Source organism: Sarcophilus harrisii, chromosome 5 (assembly GCF_902635505.1).
Source record: "Sarcophilus harrisii chromosome 5, mSarHar1.11, whole genome shotgun sequence".
In the NCBI taxonomy this organism is placed as follows: Eukaryota; Metazoa; Chordata; class Mammalia; order Dasyuromorphia; family Dasyuridae; genus Sarcophilus; species Sarcophilus harrisii.
The window spans coordinates 136,621,925-136,649,831 of NC_045430.1; the positions used below are offsets into that span (position 1 = coordinate 136,621,925).

The window sequence follows — 27,907 nt, forward strand, 5'->3', positions numbered from 1 at the left end:
AATTTAATTTTTCATGGTTCTTTTTATATTCCTTATTGTATTCTTATCATTATCATCCATTTCCTTTCCATTTTATTCATTCTTTTGTCAATTAAATTGCTTTTTACTTTTTTCTCCTTAAGTCCCTTCAGTTTTCTTTCTTTACCAATCACCAGCTATCCACATTTTAATCTTATTTAATGTCATTTATGCCAAAATTTAAATTAAACTTTGATTAGCGAGGCTCTTACTGTGCTTTGCCCCCAAAAATGTTTGTCCCTTTCTAATTTTTGTCCAAGAAGCATAAAAAATATTTAATTTTCTATTAAAAATATTGTATAAATTAGGGAATTGATATTTCAAATATACTGTTTAAGAAATGACAACCTCTCTGACCTTTTATCCTTTGTTTTTAAGAAAATTCCTCAATTTACCCTTTTTTAAAACATGACATTATTTCTGTTCACATTCTGCATTTCAAAAGATAACTTGGGATTGAAGAAACAGAGGCAGTAAGTGATGTTACGCTTGTAGGAAAAATAACTTTAGAATTTTGTGATACTGACCATCAAATATTTCCATTTCCATAGTTGACCTTACAGGATATTTTAATTTGAATTCCAAAAGTTCCTTTTAATTTGTTGAAAGAACAAGCAATAAATGATGATGCCAGCCTAATTATACAAGGCTAATAAAATCATCTGACTTGTATTTCTGGTTGAGAATGAGCAGATAATTATTACCAGACCAGAAGCTGCATCTGCTTTCTGATCCTATTCACATGGTTTATGTCATATGCTTAAACTTGAACTTTTTCTTGCACCTGTGAAATCTTCAGTAAAATGAGCCAAGGTCTATAAAATTGAGGTAAGAATAACTTTGAGAATGGGAGTTTTTAATAGGCAAACCACCAATACCAGATACTTCAACAAAGAAAGCCAATGACCAGACCTCTGACCCCCAATGCAAGAAACTTGGGATGGTTTCCCCACTAAGTTCCAGGAGCAGAGATAAACATTTTTAAATTGAGCAAATTTTTTAAATGAGCAAAAAAAGAGCCTTGGGCATAGAAAACTATTATTGTCATTTCCAAACACAAATTCAAAAGAGGACTCAGAGGAATATATACATTTATAATTTGCTTTGTAATTTACAAAATAATTCTTTTGCAATTATCCTATAAAGCAAATAGTAAGTATATTTTCATCAGAAGTGAGTCTCAAGAAGTTTAGCGTCACCTAGCTGGTAAAATGGTAGAACTGGAGCTTGTACCATGTCTTTTGACTCTTAATTCATAGCTGCTTACCACACATTCTGCTGCCTCCTCTGCTACAATAGAAGCAGGAATTGAATTTTTAAAAATATCAAGATTAATTAAACAAGAAAGTTGATATAGTTTCTATGACTGGTTTATAGGTTTTGGTTTTTATTTTTGAAGCAGGGTTTTCTCTAAGTATTAATACATTATTCATTTTAAAAGTATTAAAATTTTAGCTCATTCTTTTAAGGATCTAAATATAAATTATAAAACTAAGAAAAAAGATGAGTATTTTATGCTTTAGAACTCTAAATAAAAATGTATTTCCTTAAACCTGGAATTATTTCTTTAATATTTAAAATCCTAAAGAAACTCACTTGTTAATTGCAAAATATTGACATTTAATGAATGATGGGCAATAAAGTACTACGAAAATTTACTTTAATCATTAGTTAATGTTGATCAATTTTCAATCATTTTTCAAATTTTAGCTTAATTCTCTTTCCCCTTTTTATTGTTCAGTTGTATAACCATATAGAAAGCAAAAAATTAAATAAATAAAAAGAAGATATTTTCAAAGCAATGTTATTATTATTAGCACTGTATAGCTATAAATGCCAGTTCAAAATAATCAATGTGACAGTTTTTCATTATAAAAATAATGCATGACCTACTAGTTAAGTACCTTGTGAATGTCAGGGCTTGACCTAAAATACAGATCTTTAGTCTCTTTTCACTATAGTGTGCTACATGAACATATATCTCAGTTTATTTTATGACCCAGTTGCTTAACTATGTCTATTAAATAGGGTTTCCTTTTTTGAATAATCTTATACTTTTCAGAGTACTCTGAAACACAATACATACTTTATCATAAATAATAACTATTGAACTGAATTTGTAAGATTATTGGGTTACCTACAGTGTATTCTCTAAGTCAGAGTTTAAATTTAATCTTTTGAATTTTATATGTACTTAAGCATTAGACTGGTCACTTTATTTAACCAGTCATCAGCACTGAGCATTTAATTGTGAATAAAATTTAGCTGGGTAAGTATGCTGACAGGACTATAGTATTAGTTTCAAATGTGAAAATGAAACTACTTAATCCAATTTATGGATTATGATATTTTCAATAAATATACTTTAAGGTAATGAGTTCCTTCAAGACATTTGAAGCCTACCAAATGGGAATAGACTAGAAGTAGACCTCCAAATTGGCAAGTGCTAGATGCTTTCGAAGATAATATACAATTGTTAAGTACTCAACATTAAATGCTATAATTTAAAGTGATATTTTAAATTAATGTCATTCATGCATAATGACTATGTGAAAGAAAATGGAGACTGTTGTAAAAATTAGGGTTTAGCAGGTGCTTGGCTGGAGACAAATCATATATTTTGTGAGGACAGATATGCTTGGAACAAGCCAATATACAGAATAGTTCCAGTCCTATTCCTTTTTCATTTTAACTGAGTTGTCATGCCTCAGTTAGCATCCTTGGCTCCAATAGATGCTTCTTATATAAGATTTAAGTCCATGTTATGTCTCATCTACCCTTCTTGCTTCTTTTCATTACCCTCCTATTATTATCTGATCCAAGTTGACAGCTGCCATCAGTACTTGGATCCTTCTCCATTGACAGCTCATTAACCAATACATCAGCACTATGGTTCCTTTGCAGTTTCTGGCAAAGCAGAAGTCCAATAAGGGATCTTTTGGCAAAAAAGTTGCCTCGAAAGGTGTCTCCTGCCAGAAGGAAGCCTATTATAATGCTTACTATTAATATGGTTGGCCAAAAAATCTGAAATTTTAGATGGCTTAAAGGACTTTAATCCATGGAATCAATTTATGATCATTTCAAATAAAGGGGGAGAGAGCCTTGCATTTTTCCACTCCCAAACTTGTTTTTTTTTTTTAATGCCTAGTTTATCTACAAAGAGATGTGTTTTTGTCAGACTATTGAATTTTATAAGTTCTTTCCCTTATGAAAACAACAAAGACGACCATCATTTTCAAGTTGAACCTTAAGTGAAATAGTTCAAAACATTAATTTAAAAATAAATACTATGATTTTATATAGATTTTTTTTTCTTTTCTGAATCACTGTAGTTCTGGAAAATCATGTCTAATAATGGGAACTTGAAGTTAGTCCAGAAAAATCTTTAAGTCCTATCTATGGAGGGTATCAATTTTACAGTTTCATCTTTTACAATTTTAGGAAAGATTCTGAAGTAATCTTGATAAATATTTAAGTTGCATTATAGTGGAGTTAGCACAGACATAGCTAATGTCCACAAATGTTTTTATAGATAAAATGAGTATACTTTAGGGAAAAGAAGAATATTACTTTGAAAAGAAAATGAAATTATTTCCTTCCCATAAATCTTGTTTCCTCCAACTTGTACTGAAAAGATTCCTGGGTTGTACTGATTTGAACTTAAAGTTCATGGTTTATGGTAAAATACACATACCTTTTCCATGCCCTTTTAGGGAAGCTTTAAATAAAAACAACTTTGGACCAAACTATTTAATTTTTATCCTGGGGACAAAAAAAATGCTGTGGGATATAGCCACATTGTAGCTTTTGCTTGAAGTGGTATTATGTGGTCTGCATAGTGGTTAAATATATACTTTATTATTTCCTTTGAAATACCATTTTCTCTTTCCCTTTCTTTCCTCTGTTTTGGTTCTAACTATTTTTGCTCCTTTTTTAAAAACACTGGTTGTATATTCAAATAGATAAAATGTAAGCAAATGTAATTGAATTTAGGAAGCTAAATTGGTTAATGCTTGGTTATCTCTTGAATAAAGCTAGGAACAAAGAATACAGAAATTGTAAACTGTTGTTTACTTAAAGTAGATAGCAATAATTCAATTCGTTCTGTCTATACATAATATGTTCTATTTCGATTTTACACTGTAATTTTCTAAAGGTGATAAAAATGAATGAAAGAGATTGCTTTGTACATTTGTTTGCAAATTCTGACTGTGACTTTTATTCAACATTTTATAGATCCATTTTAAATTACAATATTTGTATTGATAGAATTCCTAAGTATGAATATATTACTATGTTGATAATTCCCAAAAAAGAGCCCTATTTTGTCTGTAGACTATGTTGCTGGCCATGAAAGTATATGACAAATTTAGAAGGAGAAAGAATTGGGCCAGTGGCATAGTGAGGTCATTTTAAAAATGACTTTCAACTTACTAATGGATGTGGTAAAAAAATTTAGTTGGGTTTCATTTATTTCTAAATCCCAGGCCAGAATATCTTTTTTCTCTTTATTTAGCATTTCAGATTTGAAAAGCCACACTGAATCTATGCAGAACATAATCCTCCAGAGCCTCTGTCATTATTGAAATAAGAGAAGGGACTGGTAACATAGACCATGTGTAAAAATTTTTTGGATCTCAAATGATCCATTGCCAATTACTCACTACAGCATAGGGTTATGGCATGTCACTGATATCAATATATATCACAAAGAAAAACCAATGTACCACTTTCTTGTGGGTTGTAAGCAATGAGGACTTGAATATAATTTTAATGCATCTAGTTGCAACATAGAAGCAAAGTCAAAACTGCGTATCATATAATCACCAGGCAAAAATATAAAAGATATTGAAATCCTTGGGAAAAATGAAAATGCAGAAACAGATCAAGTATTTCATCTCTGACATTGTGGATCTATTATAAAGTTGGTGATTACTTTAAACAAGTAGCAATATCTAGAACACTATTGATCTTGAAATCTAATCAGATACTGTATCAGCTTCAGAGGACATGGACTCTCTTTCACAATGAGGACTCTAAATATGCACACACAACACACAAACACACACACATATACACACACGTGTGTGTATATGTGTATTCATGTATATGTGTATGTGTGTGTTTGTGTGTATATGTGCAGAGAGAGATAGAAAGAAAAAGTATATATTGAATATATATGTGTATATATATAAATACATATGTATGTGTGTGTGTATATATATATATATATATATATATATATAAATACATATATATGTTCAAATGAAAAGAGCAATTTTTAAGCATCAAGGATTCCCAAAGCATAGAGAAGCCAATAAACTTGCAAGGATTGATATTTTAGAAATAGTAAATCATGTTTTTTGACTACAACACTTTCTAGAAATGGATGGATAATATATTCAGAATAATATAATGTTTAATTACATCCATCAGTTTGAAAGATAGTGCCTCTTTTATTTGTGACCATCTGAAAATGTAATTTATTTGTAAAATGTAACCTTTAAAAGAACTCCATAATATTTGTTACTTAAAGAATTCCCAATTCTAGTATTTTTTTTTGAAAATTGAGATTTATAGATAAATGTTAAAGAATATGTTTAATCTTGCCAGAAAGTTTATAGAATCTTAAGTCTCTAAACTTTTAGTGACATATATATGAGAAAGCCATAAAAAAATTAACACACAATCTTCTTTTAGATTTTTATAGACCACTTAAAAGAATCCTATCAGTTACCACACTGTACCTGTGAAAGATAGTTTTCCTTCCTCCTTCCCTCCTTTCATTCTTCCTTCTCTTCCTCCTTTCCTCCCTCTTATCCCCTTCCCTTCCTTCCTTCCTTCCTTCCTTCCTTCCTTCCTTCCTTCCTTCCTTCCTTCTTTCCTTCCTTCCTTCCTTCCTTCCTTCCTTCCTTCCTTCCTTCCTTCCTTCCTTTCCTTTCTTTGCATGCAAATAGGGGGAAATATTTTTCATAACCAAGGACTGACCATTTAGCTTTCATGGCCTATAGAACTTAATTATGAAGATTAGTGACTGTTTTGATGAAAGAGATGTTTAAAATGTGGATTTTTAAAACTTCTCTATTCTTGTTTATCAGGACAAAGGCTATGTCTTGATCCATTTTTCTTCTGATTTATTTAATACATAGAATACTCTGTGCTAACCCTTGGTATTGAATATACTTTTTTTCTGTCAGAATTGTACTAGACATTCCTTCTTGCCCAAGACAGCAATAATCTTTATATTTTATTTTTCTCCCAAAGCAGCATGCATATTTGACCACTTAGATACTGAATTACGTTCTCTTTTATTTTTTTTAATATGACAGTATATTTATTTAGAGTAAGGTCTGTAATGTGAACTCACTTGGAATGTGGGAAGTGCAAAGACAGGATGAATGCTTAATGGATTGATTCTTTGCCATATGGTTAAATTCAACTGCTAATGCTCACCATTATTTCTAGTATTCTGGTTTAAACAGTATGATGGGAGAAGGAAGGAAAAAGTATGATATGAGAAAAAAGTCAAGTAAATTTGTTGACAAAGTTTCATTAAAATGATACAAGAAAGGGAAAAGTTTAAAAATCAAATAAAAAATGCTCAGGCATTGAATCAGCTTTGATTCATGTTAATATTTTATGATGAGTACAAAGCTACTATAATATAAGTAATTTCTGTTTTGTTTTTTTTTTTACTCAAATTCTTCTTTAGAGAAGTTTAAGTTAGGTACAAAAAGTAAGTTCCTGATTAGAGAAGTTACTTTCACTCCAGTAGATTGTTAACTTCCTGTAGAAAGTTTTTGGTTTTTTTTTTTCTTTTTGTATTCTTAGTGTCCAGCATAGAACTTTACTTGTAGAGCATCTTTGTTAAATGTTGATTGATTTGAAATAAAATAAAGGTATCAAATTTTCTGAAAGCTTTTTTTTTTTAACAATACTTTCTTTCCACAAAATCAGGAATTTTATGAATCCAGAAGAAGAGTGACTTATGGTATAGTGGAACAAAAAATTAATGAATTCATTGCTAGAAGAGATTCCATACCATCACAGGGGAGTAGATCAGATGGTTCCCTTGGTTATCCTTAAACCTTGAAAAAATTAAAGTTAGGCCATTTCTTCCATCTGCATCCTTTGACCTTCTTATTAAGAAGAAAAGGGAGGAAGGAAGAATCAATCAACTAACATTTGTTAGAGCTGAGATAGACAGATTTTATCAAGTTCAGCCCTCTCATTTTCCAGATGTGGAAATTGTGACAGAGAGATTAAGTGATTTGGCTAAGATCACACAATTAGGAAGTTTCTGAGTAGGATTTGAATTGACTCTTAGTTCACTTTGCTTTTAAGTATCTAATATTTGTCAAACATTGTGTTAGGTCCTGGGGATTTAAAGACTGCTTCCTTAAAAGAGTTTCCATTCAATCAAAAAAAATCCTGGCATATTTTATTGGAACTATCCCTCCCAGAGTGAGCCAGTACTGATCAGGGCAGAATAGTGAGAAGAATTCTAAACTTGAGTCTTTTGTAAGCTTTTAAAGCATCATATACATGTTAATAATTATTATTATCTTCTCCTTCTGTTTCTTTGGTCAGGGCTACTAAATAAAAGGTCGTACAAAATACTTTGACTCCTAAAACAAATCATGATCTTTATGATAACTTCCCAGAACCATCTTTATTTGGGGTTCCAACTTCTGCAACTATAGTAGCAGCATACCAAAGATACAACTTGTCTCTTTGATGTTGCTACTCTGTCCTACCATAGTTTTTGGGGAGACGTATGACCAGTTGTCTTCTTATTTATTTATTTGTTTAAAATACACACTGCTTTATGAATCATATTGAATGAGAAAAATTAGAACAAAAGGGAAAAACAATAGGAGAGAAAAAAAAGAAAAAAGAAATGAACATATCATGTATTGATTTATATTCAATCTCCATAGTTCTTTTTCTGAATGCAGATGGCATTTTCTTTCCATAGTCGATTGAGATTGCTTTGGATTACTGAACCACTGAGAAAAAACAAATCTTTCATAGTTGATCATTGCACATTCTCACTATTAACATGTACAATATATTACTGATTCTGCTTGTTTGGTTCAACATCAGTTCATGTAAATCTTTCCAGGACTTTCTAAAATCAACTTGTTCATTATTTTTTATAGAAGTATAATATTATATTACCTTCATATACCACAACTTGTTCAGCCATTCCCCAATTGATGGGCAATGTATTCATTTTCCAATTCTTTGCTACCACAAAAAGAGCTGCTGCAAACATTTTTGCATATTTGGATCTTTTGCCCTTCTTTATGATTTCCTTTGGCCTAGTATGTGGCCCAGTAGTGGCACTGCTTGGTCAAAGGGCTTGCATAGTTTTATAGCCCTTTGGGCATAGTTCCAGATTGTTCTCCAGAATGGTTGGTCATTTCACAGTTCCACTTAGAATGCATGAATGTCGTAGTGTTCCCACATCTCTTACAACAGTTATCTTTTCCTATCATTTTAGCCAATCAGAGTTGTAAGGTGGTACCTCAGAGTTGCTTTAATTTGCATTTCTCTAATCAATAGTAATTTAGAGCAGTTTTTTCATAGGATTATAAATGGCTTTAATTTTGTTGTCTGAAATTTGACTATCAATTGAGGAATGATTCATATTTTTATAAATTTGATACAGTTCTTTATATGTTTCAGAAATGAGACCTTTATCAGAAACACTGGCTGTAAAATTTTTATCCCAGTTTTGTACTTCCCATTTAATGTTATTTGTGTTCGTTTTGTTTGTGCAAAACCTTTTTAATTTAATGTCGTCAAAGTTGTCCATTATTGCCTTTCATAGTTTCCACTAATTCTTCTTTGGTCATAAATTCCTCCCTTCTCCAAAGATCTGATAGATAAATTATCCCTTGCTCTCCTAATTTGTGTATGGTATTACCCTCTGTGCCTAAATCATGTACTCATTTTGATCTTATTTTGTTATGGGGTGTGAGATGTATATCTATGTCGAGTTTCTAAAATTATTTTCCACTTTTCCCAGCAATCTTTGTCAAATAGGGATAGTTGTCTCCTTGAAGTCAATTCTTCATGACTGGAAAACTAAAGATAATTTCTGTCAAATATAAATGAAATTCTTTGCAGAGTCAGAGGAGATAGGCTTTGAGAATTTATAAGTCTCAAGGATTATATTGAGTCAAACTTCGACAGGTGAGAATAACAGAAGCCCTTCTAAGTGTTGGAAACTGATGAAACCCAGTTTAAGACAGTATGAGACACATAATAGGCCATTTTGTGAGAATTTTCACCCACATGAAGGGGACATATGAAGTAAATCTGAAATTATGATTAATGCCAGATTGTTCAAAGCCTTAAATGAAATGCTAAGGAATTTATACTTAATTTTAAATACTGTTAGAATATTTAGCATCAAAATGACATGTTCAGATCTGTGTATGATATGGAACTTTATTGGATGGCATAAATGGAAGCATGTAGACTTGGAATAATTCAAATGAATGTTCCTGAAGGTCCAAACTAAAGAATAAAAGTGTTGTCAAAGAAATATTTCTTGTAGAACACCTGATTGAATCTGGTAGCAAAGTCAAAAATCAAAGAGGAAATCTAGCTCAAAAGGTCTATTACAGGATAAATGGTGGTAGCAAGAAAAGAAATTAAACAAATATATGAGCTAATATTAGGATGTGACCATGGGTAAGATGTGAATCCAGATATTCTTGTATCCAAGACTAGTAGTCTCTAATCCCCAGTAATATCAAAGGTAATAAAATCAGATATTTTGCTCTGCAAGTCCATAGCTTTGTCTGCTAAAATAACTTTTGTCCAGTTATTAAATGGAGAAGAAATATGTGGCATAGTAATTATATTGGGGGCTCTAATGCTATACTGTATAAACAACATTGCATACCAGATTGTGTAAGCTTCCATTGTTTCCTTTTAGCTTATCTAATTCCTTTAATTTCTTCAGAAATTAAATTAGGGAATGTTAAATTTAGGGAATGTTATTAGCACAGACTGAGCCAAAATTAAAAAATAAAAACAACAACAACTCTCCTACTTAAAAACATGTTAGCTTGTATTGTTTTCCCTGTTAGTTGAAGGTGCTAAAGGAGTTCTCAGTGTTTTTAATTTAATATTGAATATTCTATATTTAATATTCTATCAGGAGATTAGTAGTTCTGTTTGTGTGATAATGTTTGATAATTAGCTTTTGGCAAGGAAGGTGTGGACAGATTTGTCATTCCACTATTTGAGATGAAATCCACTTCTTTACTATATGATTTTAAAAGTACTTGATAAGTCATTATTAATCAGAGAAATGCAAATTAAGATAACTCTGAGATACCACTATACATCTGTCATATTGGCTAGAATGACAGGGAAAGATAATGCGGAATGCTGGAGGGGATGTGGGAAAACTGGGACACTGATACATTGTTGGTGGAATTGTGAATACCTCCAGCCATTCTGGAGAGCAATTTGGAATTATGCTCAAAAAGCTATCAAACTGTGCATACCCTTTGACCCAGCAGTATTACTTCTGGGCTTATATCCCAAAGAGATTTTAAAGAAGGGAAAGGAACCTGTATGTGCAAGAAGGTTTGTGGCAGCCTTCTTTGTAGTGGCCAGAAACTGGAAACTGAGTGGATGCCCATCAATTGGAGAATGGCTGAATAAATTGTGGTATATGACTATTATGGAATATTATTTTTCGGTAAGAAATGACCACCAGAATGATTTCAGAAAGGCCTGGAAAGACTTATAGGAACTGATGCTGAGTGAAATGAGCAGGACCAGGAGATCCTTATATACTTCAACAACAATACTATATGATGATCAATTCTGATGGACGTGGCCATCTCCAGCAATGAGATGAACCAAATCAGTTACAATAGAGCAATAATTAATTGAACCCAGCTTCACCCAGGGAAAGAACTCTGGGAGATGACTATGAACCACTACATAGAATTCCCAATCCCTCTATTTTTGTCTGCCTGCATATTTGACTTCCTTCACAGGCTAATTGTATACTATTTCAAAGTCCAACTCTTTTTATACAGCAAAATAACTGTACAATATATGTATACATGTCCAAACAGTTATTTTAACTTTACTTTAACATATTTAACATGTATTGGTCAACCTGCCATCTGGGGGAAGAGGTGGGGGGAAGGAGGGGAAAAGTTGGAACAAAAGGTTTTGCAATTGTCAATCCTGAAAAATTACCTATGCCTCTATCTTGCAAATAAAAAGCTATAATAATAAAAAAATAAAAGTACTTGATAATTTCATAATGACTCATAATGATGGGAGATATAGCATGTAACAGGAAAACAAAAATATCTTATTGAAGAAATAGATTGCATATTCTATACTAGAAAATTAGACTCCTTTTTGAATCAGCTTTATGTGAATCAGCCATCTGGTGGAGATAGTTCTTGTATAATAGTTTTTATAATTGGGCAGGAGACATAAATTGAGATAGGGCAGGGGAGGAGAATAAAGAAACTATCCAGCTGTTAATGTTAACACCAAACACAAATCTATCCCATATTTTACAGTCTGTTGACTTTATGACTCTTCTGACCATCTTTAGGTCTTCATATTTCTTTTGTAACTATAAAATCAACTTAGATAAATTCTCTGGGTTTATGACTTTTTTCTTCAAGAAAGTCAAGAATCAAATGCATTGGCAACAATTGTTCAAAATATAGTTGAGGTTATAAGGCTAAAAACTAAGAGAAAAAAATTATTAGAGTGCTGAACTTGAAGTCAGGATTTGAGTTCAAATGTATCTTCAGGTACTAGCCATGTGACTGTAAGCAAGTCATTTAACCCCTGTTTCCTGTAATCTACTGGAAAAGGAAATCCCATGTACAGTCATAAAAAGTTAAGTGTGACTAAAAAACAGCAATAACAACAGCACTAGCAAATATTTCAAAAAAAGAAATCAGATAAGCCAATAAGGGCATTATTTGAATAGATGCAATCATATAAGTAATAGGTAAAACATATTGTAGTGAAGGAGATGGGAAGGCTTTTTAAGAAATATGGAATTGCTTGATAGAATGTTGTCCCTTTAACTGTCCAATTATCATCAGTCAGCACACCACTTCATCTGTTTAAACTCATAGTCCTCAAATATCAATTAGATCTAAGGCCTTTTTGAAAAACTTAAAATGTGTTACATAATTCTGGGAATTTATTCAACTGTTAAAAGGATCAAATTCTTTTTAGTCTTTAAAGTCTTATATTTACTTATAGCACCTTTATAACGTTGCACATTGAGATTTAGCATTGTTTGGAACAGTAATGAACTGAACCAGCTACGCCCAGAGAAAGAACTCTGGGTGATGACTGAAAACCATTACATTGAATTCCCAATCCCTATATTTCTGCCCACCTGCATTTTTGATTTCCTTCACAAGCTAATTGTACAATATTTCAGAGTCTGATTCTTTTTGTACAGCAAAATAACGGTTTGGTCATGTATACTTATTGTGTATCTAATTTATATTTTAATATATTTAACATCTACTGGTCATCCTGCCATCTGGGGGAGGGGGTGGGGGGGTAAGAGGTGAAAAATTGGAACAAGAGGTTTGGCAAGTGTTAATGCTGTAAAATTACCCATACATATAACCTGTAAATAAAAGGCTATTAAATAAATAAAAAAATAAAAATAAATAAAAATAAAAAAAAACATTCTTGGAACATGGGAGGATCCTAAAGGTCATGGGATCAAGGAAAAAAAAAGAGATTTAGCATTGTTATGTATTCATATATTACTCTGTTGTTCACTGCATTATTGTTGGGAAAGTCACTTAACCATGTTGGACCTAAGTTTCCTCATCTATAAAATGAGGAATCTGGACTGGACTACCTCTAGCTGGGGTATCTTCCAGCTAAATCTTAAGATCTTGGAGTTTTTGATTAATAAGAAAGGATATTTGGAAATATGGTTTCATACTTCATGCTACTTAATGCACAAGTGCTTCACAAATAGCTCTGCAGACATTCTTACAGTTTCTAAGGATATTTAAGATTTGTTTTAAATATGCCTGACAATTTCTTAAATAAAAATATATCTAATAAATTATGTATAGTTCCTGAATTCTTTTCACATTAATATATTTTAAAGTTACATTTTAAAAATAAATGAAATGTCCATTATAATATTTTACTAATAGATATTTTGTAAAATATCTGCATGCATTTCAGTGTGCATATATATGTATATGAATACATATAATGAAGGTAGAGAATTTTTGAGGAAATGCAATACCTGTGAATTTGTGGGAGCAGCAACCTAAAATCTTTGGTATGCTATAAATAAAACCAATTTTGAAAACTATTATAAATAATACTTGGCATGTTTACAGGTTCTGGAATGGTTGAAAGTGTGATTTAAAGTAGAGAAAAAAATGCACTTCTTTTTCCCTCCATAAACTAAATTACATCTCTGTCTAATCCCACTGGACTGTTTATTTAGTAGGTGTATAGATATTGCTTCACTTTTCAAATCCACATATTACATCAGTTGTCAAATATCTAATGAGCTCCTACAATATATACAGCACATTGAGTAATTGGTTTGCTTTGTTATTCAAGAATTGGGTGTTAATACAAAGTTATGTCTTATGTATGTTACTTGATGACAATCCAATTCTCAAATTGATTTGCAGCTTCTCCATTAATGAAAGATGATTCTCTGATGTGTGCAGAAATCACTTTTCAAAAGTTTACCTAGTATAAAATATCTGTCCATGAAAACATTATTTTTCTTTTTCATCTTAAAGCATATTCATTAATTGGGTGTGTGAACAGCATGTAGTAAATATGTCAAAGTAGGAATAAGTCCTTAGAAATATGGAAGGCTTTTAGTTCATAATTAGGGTTTGAGAGATCTCATTTTTTCTAAATCCTGAAAACAAAATACATGTTGTATATGAGCCACTGTGCCCTAAGTGTTGTGAAAAAAGGGGAAAACCAGCCTAAAATGAAAGAGGCAACTGAGAGTAGTGTGAATTATTTAAAGCTTTGAAGGAAAAGATGAGACCATATACAATAACAATAATTCTACTGAATTCTACTGAAACACTGGAAAGTTTCAATATGTTTTTAACACAAAATAAATTATTATAGGTATATAAACTTAAAGTACACTAAACATTGTTCATACACATAAAGATACAGAGACAATTGATACATACAGACTCAAATTTGAACATAAACACATATTCATATTGTAATATGGTTCTTTGTTTTAAAATCAGCAGTCTGTAGCCTTTCCATAAAATTTTTCTTATAAATACGTTAACTAATCTTAATCCAGAAATTATATAGGAGTTCAAGTAATCAGGGAGACAGAATGTATTATATTCCTTATTTTGTATTGTATGTATTTTAAAACCAATAAAATCTTATCTGTCTTTCTAAAGTGACAGTTTTGTCATAATACCAGTCAGGGGTGAAGATCCAATATTTGAGACATCTGTTTCCAAACCTTTCTTTACTCATTACGTGTCCTAATTTTGTTAGATTTGTAGTTGCTCATTTCCAAATGTGTTAATATGGTGTGATATAATTTCAGAGTTTTTGTTTTTGTTTTCTTTTTCACCAAACCTGTGGTTTAATTTATATAAGGAGTTCTCCATGACAAACTTCCTCTACCAAAGCAGATGTGTACCTTCACTGCAATTAGGAGTTGACTGAGACACTGAGAGATTGTGACTGACCCAGAGTCAGTAGTGGATCTTGTCATCCTAATGCTGGGGCTGACTCTACGATATGTCATACTTCCTCTTTCTTAATTTTAGTTTTTAGAAATATTTTGGTTGTCTTTTTTTATATTGCTCCTAAAAACTATATGCCTTTATTCTGGTCATTTTCTTCTAGTCTGTACAATTCATTTGGGAGAGACTTTTCAGTCATTTCCCCCCCTTAAGATGTTTTCACATTCTTAAATATTTTATAGTTCTGCCAACCCTTCCTTAGGACTTTTTTATTTAAAGGATAATCATTTCACCATATGGATTTACTTGGGAATTATACATATATGTGCATAATATGCAGTAATATATATGTGTATATTTACATATTTAGAATTTAAGAATTTAGTTAGAAATTATCTTAGAAATCATCTCATTTAAGACTAGCCCCAGATAAAGTATCTTGTTCAAGGTCAAATGGTATCAATAGCAGCATCAGGATTAGAATCCAGAACTACTGACTCCCTAATAAATGCTTTTGCAAATTCATCATGCTAATTTCCACTGCTGCTTTAAACAAAGCCTAAATTTAATGATGGTAATAAGCCATCTAAGACATTCCTGTGAAGAAGGAAAGGAGAAAATTTAAAACAAATATAACTATATACATTTAATACTATTATTTATTAATTTTTCATGCTAGGTTTGATACCAGTGAGTTTTGAGCCAAGGCCAAGGGTACATGTCAAGAGACAAGGCTTAATGCCTCTATTGGATAGTAACACACAGGAGGTACAGTGTACAAATGTGTGATTTTCAAATTTGCCTAACGACCAAACTGTTTTATTGAAGCTACTTTTTGGGGTGTAGTAGGAGAAGAATCCAATGTTACATTTGCTTTTTATATGGAGGAAAAGATACCACATTGTTGTCCTTTCTCTCCCCCCTCCCCCCCCCCCCCAATAGTGGATTTCACCACAGAGAACTTTATTTAGAGAAAACTTTTTTTCTTTTGGTACAGATATAGTTAATGTGCTTTCCCCCCCTGAGGCAATTGGGGTTAAGTGACTTGCCCAGAAGTTGTTAAGTGTCTGAGATAAGATTTGAACTCAGGTCCTCCTAACATCAGGACTGGTGTCTACCCCTGTACTACCTAGCTACTCCTCTAATGAACTTTTGAAAAGTATACTTGAGATATGATGAATTGTGCAGGTTTCATGGGCCATGACCTTTTAATGAGTAAGATTTTTTTTTTTTACTGTACCTGAAATTTAATGGGTTAAGAGAATATCTTGTGATGAAACTTGGGTTTCTCTAACAAGTGGGTGGGTTTTTCTGCATTTGATTTAGTTTTAGAAAATTTAGAAAATTTTAGAAAATTCTAAATTAGAAAATTTAGAAAATTAGTTTTAAAATTAGAAAATTTTAGAAAATTTAGAAATTTAGAAAATCTGAAAGATTAAAACACTTGTCCAAAGTCACAAAGATTCAGAGAAAAGTCTTGAATCCATATCTTTCTGATTCCTTCAGCTCTCTACTTTGTCTTTAAAGTGGTCTCAATGGTCTAAAATGGTCTAAAAATAATATAGTTCACATTTTAAGAATGATCCCAGATGAATTTTTGTTCAAAAATAATTGGTTTTTTCATAAGCTTTTTTATGTTGTATAAATATTGGACCAAAAGGTGGATTGTCCATGTTGTAGAATATTTAGCAAAATACCAGTACTAAGATAAGTTTCTTCTGCTTACTCTACTAATAGGTATGTGCTTAATGAGGAGATAACTTTTAAAAAGTTAGCCCACACAAATCCTGCAAAGCTCAGTGGAATTCTATCAACCTAAAGAATAGTTGCTGGATTGACAAAAAAATGCATAGCAGCCTCTCTGACATTTGGAAAGAGTAATCACTATTTGAGTTCATGGACTTATTTATTTTTAGGTACTTATTGCAAATAAATAATCTTGCAGGTTAGCTATTTATCTACCGTATGGGTATTGGTTGCCAAGTTCAACCAAATATGATAAAGAAGGAATTCATATAATAATTTGGTTTCTATAGAGTTTCAAACTTTATTATTTTCATGTCTTGATTACTTTGTTCCCAAGTAACTCTTTTGTTCATGAGGTAAAAGCAGAGATTTTTTAAAATATAAAACACATACTTTTATTTAAGTTGCTCTAAAATAAAGCAAATTTAGAATCCCTTTAGGTGTTTCATAAGATATATTAAAAAGGAGCCCAATAACATTAAATTATTTAACATCTTTTTTATTTTTCAAAGAATTTCAAGATCTCATTGGGGTTTGTTCAACATTATGTATTTTGTCATTTGAAAATTATCTACAACCCTGGAAAATTTAATTGACTATAAAGTTTGAAGGCCATATGCTTTTCTACTTCATGTTTTGTCTTGGATTAAGAAGTTCATTGAGAAACACAGGTGAAAATAAATTTGCTGAGATTTTATTATTATTGTTTATTTACAGTTGTGTGGATATAGCTTTGCTTGTGGTGACTTTATAGTATATGCCAGTAAAACCAGCATTTTAGCTAGTTTTTGTATATACTATAATATAATCATTTAAAGCTTTAGTTTACATGTTAAATCCAAACATGCAGATGATTTTGTTGGTGTCATTTGTATTTGGTGAATAAATTAATTTAACTGAGATAAGAAAAATGTCTCTATCATTTTATTCTAAGTCAAGCCATATTGACTTTGTCTTGTTTTCATGACTATTTCTTGTTAATTATTTCATTCTTGCAATATTGTTTTAAACTTTATGTTGTAAATAAAATATATTGTTTAAATTTCTAAAAACATGGGCATTATTTTAGGACTGCTAATAGATACTGATTTTCAAGTTATGTCTAAGCATATTAATATGAGAACCAATGACTCTACTGCACAAATATTCAATTAACAGCTTTAAGTAAGAATGTCATTTCCAAAAATGCCTGTTTGGCCAAATATAAATTAATTTCCTGTCCTTATGACTTTTTTTTTAAGTCACAGAGGCTTAACTGATCTGTTCATCGTTACTTTTATTGATTTCTTTAATGCTGTCCATGAACAAAATAAATATATATATTCAAATAATTATTTTAGATATTTGACAAGGTTAATTTTGCTAAAGCATAATTTAATAATTAAAACATGTAGCCAAAATCTGTACTTTAAATGATCTTGTTAGAAATAGACAAAGAAATTATTTTATTAATCACTTTTCTTTTATCCAAAGATAACTTATCCATCTGCAAATCCTGCCTTCTCAATCTCTTTATTACCTCTACTACTTAAGCTAATTACCAAATATTTATTATTTATTAACTATAAGGCATGATTCCAGGCCCTGGAAATCAAATCCTTTTCAATTCTAAATCTTTGATCCTAAAATGTAGGATATATAAAGCATTTTGCAGCCTTTAAAGTGCTATATAACTAGCAGCTATTATTATTATTATTACAAAATAAACAGCCTTTGCTCTGAAGAAGCTAACATTCTAACATAACCAAATCTTGGTTTATTCTAAATGGTTATTAACAATCAGCTGGGGTCACCTCCCTCCCCTTAAAGTGGTACATTCCATATTTCTGAAAATGCTGGTCCTTTTAGTTTTGTTTATTTTAATTCTTGTATGGTGTGGGAAATAAAGAAGTAGTAATCAGAAGATCATCTATTGATGATTTATGGAAGGGCATGGATGGGATGGATATAAAATGAATGGATTACCAGACAAAACAGTGGAGGACTTGCCACAATCATGAGAGAAAAATTATCAAAGTAATTATCACCAAAGGGTTTGGTTCTATTCCCTTGATCAACATAATGGAAATTATTTCCTCTTTTTCATGATAGCCTTTTATATATTCCAAGACCTCTATCATGTCTATTTTTAAATTACTGTTTTCTTATGTGGACCTATATAGTCATAATATCTCTGACATTTTTTTTTTAAGATTGTTTTCAGACCACTCAATATGTATATATTTTTTGCCATCCTCTGGATTTTAGTTGTACAGCACCAAAAACTGATAGCCATAACATTCCAGATTTGTCCTGACCAAGGCAAAGTGCAGTGAAATGACTACTAAGCCTGTTACTAGATAGATATGATTAATATCATAATGCTCATTTTATATTAGGGCACCTAAGTGAAATAGTGGACAGAGGACTGGTCTGGAGTCAGACCAGAATTCAAATTTGGTTTCAGACATTTAATAGTTGGGCAAGTCACTTAATCCTATTTGCTTCACTTTTCTCATCTGTAAAATGAGCTGGAGAAGAAAATGGCAAACCTCTCCAGTATCTTTGTCAAAGTGGGTCATAAAGCGTTAGATGTGACTAAGTGACTGAATGGCAAAAAACTGTATCTTCATGAGGAAATATAACAATGATAATAATGACTGGTTATAAATATCTTTTCAAAAATTTCCTTTATCTACAAAACACAAAAATGTTTGTAGTAGATCTTTCTGTGATTGCAAGGGATTGAAAATCGAGTGGATTCCCAGCAATTGGGGAAGGGATAAGTTATGATATATCAATGTAATGGCAAACTATTATTCTATAAGAATATAATGAGCAGATTGATTTTAGAAAAGCCTGGAAATATATATATGAATTGGTGCTGAGTGAAATGAGCAGAACCAGAAGAACATTGTACATAGTAACAGTAAGATTGTGTGATGATCAACTATGATTGACTTAGCTCTTTTTAGCAATACAGTGATCCAAAGCACTTCCAATAGACGAGATGGAAAATGCTGTCCAAATCCAGACAAAGAACTATGGAGACTGAAAACATATTGAAGCATACTATTTTCACTTTTTGGATTGTTTTTAGTTATTTTTGTTTTCGTAGTTTCCCCCTTCTGTTCTGATTTTTCTTTCACAACATAACTAATATGGCAATATATTTAAAATAATCATACATATATAATCTATATCAGTTTGCTTCCTCTCTTGGGAGGGAAGTTAAAAGAGGGAGGAAAATTAGAACTCAAATCTTACAAAATGAATATTGAAAATTATCTTTACATATAATTGAAAAAATAAAATGCTGTTAAGGGAAAAAAATAAGTTTTCCTCTACATGCATTATGTCAGTTTGAAAGGTTTAGGTACTTGTGGCTTCATTCATCCTTATTTTAGAAAATTTGGATTTGGAGAAATCTAGTGTCTCATATCATGCAAGTGCCTGAGATGCTATTCTAGTTTACACTTTACAGGTAATAGTTCTAGGATTATGTCAACACATAACCTCTTGATTCAGGTAGCATTAATGACCATTTAATCTCCAAAATCCCTCCTTGATCTGAATTTGAATGAGTGAAAAAAAGCATTTACTTATAATGTGTCAGTAATTGCTTAAGTGCTGGGGCTTCAATTATAGAAATGAAACAACCCTGCCTTCAAGTTGTTTACATTCCAATAAGGAAGGCAATGTCCATTGAGAAAAGATAACCAAGGAAATGAGGTTTGTTCTATGGTGAATAGAGATCTCTTTTCAGAAACATTGTTAAGAATTGATTTGATGACTCTAGGATCTTTGGAGGAGGCCTCATGGCTGGTGGTTTTGACAGGACAGATGACAAGACACTTGGAATAGATGTCTGGCTAGTTGGGATGAGAAGCATAGGGTGGAGTGAGCTAAATAAAGTGGGTCAGGTTAATTTACATTCACTTATTCTTTATTTAGGACCATTTATCCTTTGGGCAGGAGTCCCAAAATTGATTGGATCAATTCCCCAGGGAGGGGAGGAGAGGCTTAGTGTCCAGAGGTCCTTTCTAGTAGATTTTATTCTGGAGTGGGAGGGATGGAATTCTTGTGAGGCTAGATGGTCTATGCGAATCAGTGATACAGTGAAAATAATTTTCAAAGGGGGCAAGTTTGAAAACTAGGGAGAAATAATATCATGGTGGAGTTCTGGGAGTTAGGTAACATTGCTTTATAGAACTGTATCTGCCACTAATTTTTGAGAATGTAGGGGGAGATGCTTCTTGTTCTTCATCAGAAGGAGGCTGGACTTTCTGTAACTGCTTCCAGCTCTAAAATTCTAAGATAGGTCTATAATAGGACAAAAAGATCTAGTTCTTTTGTTTTCCTGACTCACTCTATTTGTAACTCTTATTATGGACTGTTAAATTCTTATTTTTTTAATCATATGAAATGTATACTACAATCTCAAATGTCAAGTATTGTGTTTTTGTCTTTGCCTTGCCCTATGCCAGCTGAATGATAATATTTGATGGTGATACGTGTTGTCCTCCAGTTTTCTGAAAAGATGAAACCACTTTATTTTTTTTTTTCTTTTTCCATTTGTTTGCCAATCATTGTTTTTATGGCCTTTTTGGCATTAGTGTTTCTCATATTACTGCTATATGATCATTACTTGGCTGTGGTTCTATGACTTGTGTACTTACAGTACAAAGTAATTTGGGTTTATTTAAAATAGATGCTTAATAATCACCCCATCCTCTAGATCAGAATTTTTCTTTTCTTGTTTGGCCTTCCAGAGAGGTTGGAAAGTCTCAATCCGCCTTGATTAGAATGGAGAAATTCATTAACCATAGATATATTTTTTCACAAATAAGGTTTTTCAACCTAATTAAACATATCCATGTAGCTTATTAATAGTATTTTGTACCCCTTATAGTTGAAAATGTAATATTAGCAAATAAATTACCATTTATTCTATATTTTCTGAATTGATTTTCCATAGGGAAAAGACACATGGTCTCTTTGAGTGTTAGATTATGCATTTAGATCTCTGATTTAGTGGAACAGTGTGTAAAAGCCTCTCATAATCAGAAAATTCCCCATTGGCTCTACATCTGAAGATCCCCTAGAGTGCTGTTTGTTCCAGTGAGCATCTGGAATGGATTACATTTAGTTAATTGGCTCCAGGTCTTACTTCTTACCGACAGTAGCATGCAGTATAACCTATGCAATTCACTAAATCCACCCACTTTTAGTTAAATCACACCTACTTTCCTGTATAATTCCTCCCAGATGCCAGAAGCACACACCCAAATGCTATAAGATGGCAACATAGCAATAGATTAATGGAGAAGTTCCTGGCTAGCCATCTCATACATAAATTATCTCAAATTAAAAGATCCACAACTGGACTTCAAGGATTGAATTAATCCCTTGGAGGGCGAATGGGGGAAGGGGAAGAATTCTGAGCAAAAGTGTCAACTGAATGTTTTATGAAGAAACATAGATTAAAAAAAAAAAGTTTCCGGCTAGTTTTGAGCATGTTTCGGCACGTGTGGGCACTTATCAGACTTGTCATCCTGGTAAAGTAAGCAATTCTTTCATTTTAACATATTTAACACTATTAATGATCTGGGTTACACTAAACAGTATGACTACTGTTCATTGAGTACTAAGACATCAATCTCCCTAACTTACGATGATGGAGGCACAGGGCATGTCTTAGGAATTAATGACCAGCTAGGAGGAGTAGATAGCCCAATGCACAGCCAAGGGCCATTAACCTCAGTTGGCTATTAATTACCAGGAAATGTCCAGCACTAGTGTCTTTTTGCTAATAAAATGAACACACGGATTCTTTTTCTTTTGTGTGTGTAAGCACACATGAATGCTGTATACCACGAAATGAACAGCATGAGAATTATATCCTATCTGTTACTATCACTTTTTAGAAATTTTAGGAATACAGAAAACAGTGGAAGGAAATGAGATGGATTTCCATGCATTAATGAATATGGGCAGGACCAATTGAAAAATAATTTTTTTTTGGATGACAGCATAAAGTTAAATTATTTTTAAAAATTTTAAATATAAAATTATTTTGTATTGACGGTTATAGACAACCCTAGGCAAAATTGTGAGACAGGTAGAGTTTAAACTGTGAAACAGGCGCAGTTTATGTGGTTCTCTTTCATGTACTTCCATTAACATCCCATACTCATATTGCCTCTCTCCTACCACATATAGTCAAGGTCATGACCTTTTATGTTCCTCTATGGAGGCTAATTCCTGTGTTCTGGATTTCTTTCTCTCTTCTCTTATCATCCTTACCATGCTCCCCTCCCTATCTAAACCTTTATCTTGCTTCTGATTAACTATCACTTGGAAATGGTCTTGTAAAGCTAATTTTTTACTAAGGTGTTGATAGGAGACAATAACTTAATGTTAACTTTCCCAGCTTGTTTACATTTTTGCGAGAACTCTCTAGAAACAGAAAACCCAAATGATTGGATTTCTTATGACAGGAATTTTAGATTCTGTAGGAGAGTGATGAGGAAGGATTTAGGGGCATGGGAAGACAGTAAATTTTTACAAACTTTCAAATCATACCACTTAAGCAGTTGTTTATTCTGATGAGGGAGACGAGTCCTGATTATCATAGCTAGCTGAGTGAATGTCAAATATATAATATGGTCCTTCAATTTATATTGTATGATACTTATTATAAGTAAATTGACACTGTTTATTAGATAAATATCTATTAGAATCTCTTATCATTTAATAAATAGGATTAATTAATTGATCAGTCAATTGCTGATCAAGTAGTCAATAATTGCTACTTGTCCATTTGTCCTTAAAGAAGCATTAACACTTTTATTAAGTGAAAATAAGATAAATTGATCTGATATAGGCTCCTTGGGCTCTGGAGTTCTACACAGGCTTCAAAGAATTGACAAAGAAAGCCTACTGGAATTTCCAGTAAAATGACTTTGAAGCAAATTAGATATAAGTTTCTTGGGGTTTTTTCCTATGCTTTTTAAATTTAATTCTCAAAGCCTAACACTTAAAATGTTTGCTGGATTGACTTGACGTGAATTGGATTTTTTTTGTTTGTCTGTTTCTTTGTTTTTTGCACTAGCATATAGATTTAGATTAACTGAATCACCATTTGATTAAGTTTCCAGAGGGGGAATGGCTGAGAACTAAACAGACACAGGCTACTATAGTAAAGTCATGGATCTTATTTGAAAGAAATACTGAATTTCTTAAGTGTGAGATTTAAAAAATAGTACTAGTGTTCCCAATATTTTTACCTGTGAAAAAACCAAATCTTTGACAGTAAAAAAATGGCCATAAGAAAATGATTATGTGTACAGATGTGTGCATATATATGTGTGCGTGTATGTGTGTATATATATACATAGATACATATATGTATAGATATGAAATTATATAATTTGCACATTGATCAAATATCCATTACATAGATTCTATTACAATATGAGTCCCTTGAGGACAGGAATTATTTTGCTTTTCTCTTTGTATCCCTAGAACCTAATAATTAATAAATATTAATTAATTGATTAAGTAAATTTGACCTAATAATTGAAATAGACAAAAAAGATTGAAAGGATTATAAATGTAATATTATCATGACTTTCTTTAAATTGATCTGTAAGTAAAAAAATATAATACAAGTAAGATGTTTTATGTATTTAATTCACAGATACATTCCCTTTGAGAACTTATTCAGCACCAGCCCTGAAGTCAGGAGGACCTGAGTTCAAATCTGGCCTCAGACTCTTAAAACTTCCTAGCTGTGTGACCCTGGGTAGTCACTTAAACCCAATTGCCTCAGCAAAAAGAAAAAAAAAAAAAGAACTTATTTAAGCTCACTTGATTTATATTTGCATGTTTATATTAATTCACGCATACTGTAAGGCTCAGTTATTGTTATTATTCATGGGTGGGGGGACTTTGTTCTTTAAGAGGACCAATGACATCATGAGGGTGATGTTTTGACTTGCATGTTAATTAGATATGAGTAGAGAAGAGCAAAGTCGTCAGCTTTACTCTCTCCTCTAGTCATTGAAGTTCAGTGATAAGATAAAGGTCAAAATCACTAATGATGGCCCAGGAGACAGTTGCTATTTTCAGATTAAAGTTGGTTTTTCTAGGGTAAAAATTGAAGGCTCAATTATAAATATAATAATAAAGATTTGGGAAGATCTGGGGGAAGATCTGGGTTCAAGTCCTAAGTCTGATATATACTATATGGTTGTGATCCTAGGCAAAACACTTAACCTCTTACTGTTCTGAAAGACCTGAATTAATGGTAATAAACGGGCATATGGCCTTGGTCAAATCACATAATTTCTCTAAGGCTGTTTCAGAACAAGTCCTGATCTGCCTTAGTACAGAGTTTTCTCATTGCTAAGTGGTGCAGTGGATAGAGTGCCCAGCCTGGAGTCAAAAAGAGCTGAATTCAAATCTAACCCTCCATTTGAGCTGTGAGACATTAGTTAAATTACTTAATCTCTCTTTATCTCAGTTTCCTTATGTATAAAAGGGATATAATAATACCTACCTCCCAAGATCATAATGATCAAGTGAGATAATAATTGTAAAGTGCTTAATACTATACTTTTCATACAGTAAATATTATATAAATGTTAGCAGTTATTATTGGAAGTTCCTTAAACTAGTAAAATCATGGGTCCAGTCCTCATTATTTTTTCCTTAGAAATAAGATAGATAATAAGAGATCATTCTATATAGGATCCTCTCAACTCAATACTGTGCATAACTTTTTTTATTTGTTTCTTAAATATTATATGTTGGTTCATGAACAGACTTACTGTTTTTTAATGCAGTTCAACTACCAGTCTTGTCTGCTAACAACATCTGTGTGTATGCCAGTAATCTCTTGGCTGTGTTATAGTTTGCCACACTCTGGGACAACATCAGGGATTTAGAATACTTCACTGTATTTGAGATTGAGTTTTGCACAAGGCTTCCTTTCTTCTGTGAGGCCACATATTGGCTAATCTTGGCCTTCTAAGGTCTGCTTAGTTCTGTTTCACCTCCTCAACACTTCCTCACCCTACCCTATGGAGATTTTGAGAGGAGGGTTATAAGAAAGGGAGAGACTTGAACAAACTTGGATATTCAGAGGGAATATTAGGACCAACTTACCTTCCGATAAATTTTCTGGCCTGGGGACCTAAGACTAAGAAAATAATCCAGAAGAATTTTACCTTTCTCAAGAGTATTAAATTCTCAAAGTATTAAATTCAGGGTCTTTATGGCCATTATCCCTGAAACATTTTGTCAACCCATGTATTTACTTCCCTTGAGCATTCATTCTTGCTGGACCTTTAAACATTAATCCAGATGCTACACATTTTCATTTTTGCTTCATAAATCATTTAAGAATTATTGTTAGAATATACTTCTGATTAATGATGAACAAAAGTGCTCAAAGTAGGTGCTTAATGTATTTGTACAAGATTTACAGATAAGTACTAGAATCATTTTCAGACTATAGTAAGCTGTAACTATTACTCTCTTCCCAGAATTTTATTGGATACTTTAAGTACCAAGTGGCTGCAGCTTTTAAAAATGTGCTACTTGGAACTGAAAAGATGATTGTTGTTTAAAAAAACAAAATAAAACAGAACAAATAATGTGACATAATTAGTATGTGAAATTATTCCCTCTCTCATCACTATGTCCACAAGTTCAAGTGGACCTTTCAGTAGTATTCTTTTCCTTCCATTCCCATACTCACCTATTCCTTAAGCTTTTACTTTTCCCATTCAAGTCTTTCTTTTATATTCCTTTAAAATTAATATTACCTGTATAAAAATTAACAACAAACTATGCTGTGTGATTTATCTAGTCCTTCCCTCCTGTACCTCCCCCATCCAAGGGTCATATAGCCAATAAATGTTTGAAACTGGATTTGAAGTCAGGACTGACTTCCTGACTCCAGAGCCAGTAATTGCCCATTGTGCCAACTAACTGTGTCTTGTATTCATTTTGTTTTATTTAAAAAAAAAAATTGCAAGGCAATTGGGGTTAAATGACTTGCCCAGGGTCACACAGGTAGTAAGTGTTAAATATCTGAAACAGAACTTGAACTCAAATCCTCCTGACTCCAGGGTCCAGTGCTCTCTCTATTGTGCCATCTAGCTGATCCATATGCATTTTAGAAGAGTACAAATCGAGCACAAATTAACCCAAAGAAATCAGTCTCAAATGCAGTCACCTATTTTATCCATGTGTAAAGTCAACTCTGAGTGTCATAATGAGTGCTTTGTGTCTTTCAAAGATTTCATACAGATGAAATAAAGTAATGTATAAGCAAACAACTTGAAGTAAAATGCTTATATAAATAAGATATCTTAATTACTTATTTAAATCTGGAAAAATCCATATGATTTTATCTTGGTACAAACAATAATAGCTTTATCTTATTTTCTTTGAGAATAATTACATTAGATTATTGTTGTGCTTAGATCAAATAAAAAAACAACATTCTATTTTTTCTTTCTTTTCAGATTAAATTAGCATTGTCCAAAAGAAGGGCCTTTTTTAGCCATGAATGCCAAAAAGGATCAAAGAGAAAAGTGTGGAAGCCAAGATTTACACCTCCTGCATGCCTTTGTTATACTAAGTATGATTGTGGTGTTGCTTCCAGTCATTGGAACATCTAAACAAAATATTCCAAGGCTCAAACTCTCATACAAAGGTAAATTTATAAATGTGTTTTCCTAGTATGTTTTTGTATTATGATTTCAGAGGTGAATTTTTTGATACTGCTGAAGGTTTCCTTATACTTTTAAAGCTATATGGAAGAGACATACAGATATTGTTGTGTTTTTAATTGGGAGAAGAAATAATGCTTTGTATGTGATTTATGGTCCTTTATTATGTAGTGAACATACAGATTAACATAGGAAGTTTCATATTCGGCAGAGTTATATATACTTTTAAAATCCTAGAAATTAGAGGATTATATACAGGATTATAGATTCAGACCTGGAAGATTCCTAATAAGTCATTTAGTAAAATCCCTTCATTTTAAAGATGAGGAATTTGGGCTTAGAAGGCTAAGTGAAAATTTCACTTGGTGAAAAATATAGCAAGTCTCAGAGTTAGGATTTGAAGTCAAGACCTCTGACACCTCTGATTCCAAAATCAGTATTCATTTCACTCTAGCTTACAGCTACTTAATTACTAACAATTAACTTATACCTAGTCATAAATATTAAATTATTTTCCATTTTAAAAGAATAGCAAACATAAGAGTATACCTTTTCAAAGCTAAGCTGGAAACTCTGAAAAATAAACAAATTTATTTTTTTTTTTAATATTTGAGCAATACAATTGGTTAAATACATTTAGATATTTCAAATACAAATCAGTAGTTGGAATTA

The 27,907-nt window shown here is 32.0% G+C and overlaps 1 protein-coding gene across 1 annotated transcript in view; it reads left to right on the plus strand.

Annotated features, from left to right (window-relative positions):
* SEMA3D (semaphorin 3D) overlaps positions 1-27,907 on the plus strand; it is a 224,726-nt gene that overhangs the window by 57,441 nt on the left and 139,378 nt on the right. Inside the window, exon 2 of the mRNA XM_031938642.1 lies at positions 27,029-27,219. Coding sequence (XP_031794502.1) covers positions 27,069-27,219 — 151 coding nt within the window. The 5' untranslated portion in view covers positions 27,029-27,068. The remainder of the gene's footprint in view (positions 1-27,028; positions 27,220-27,907) is intronic.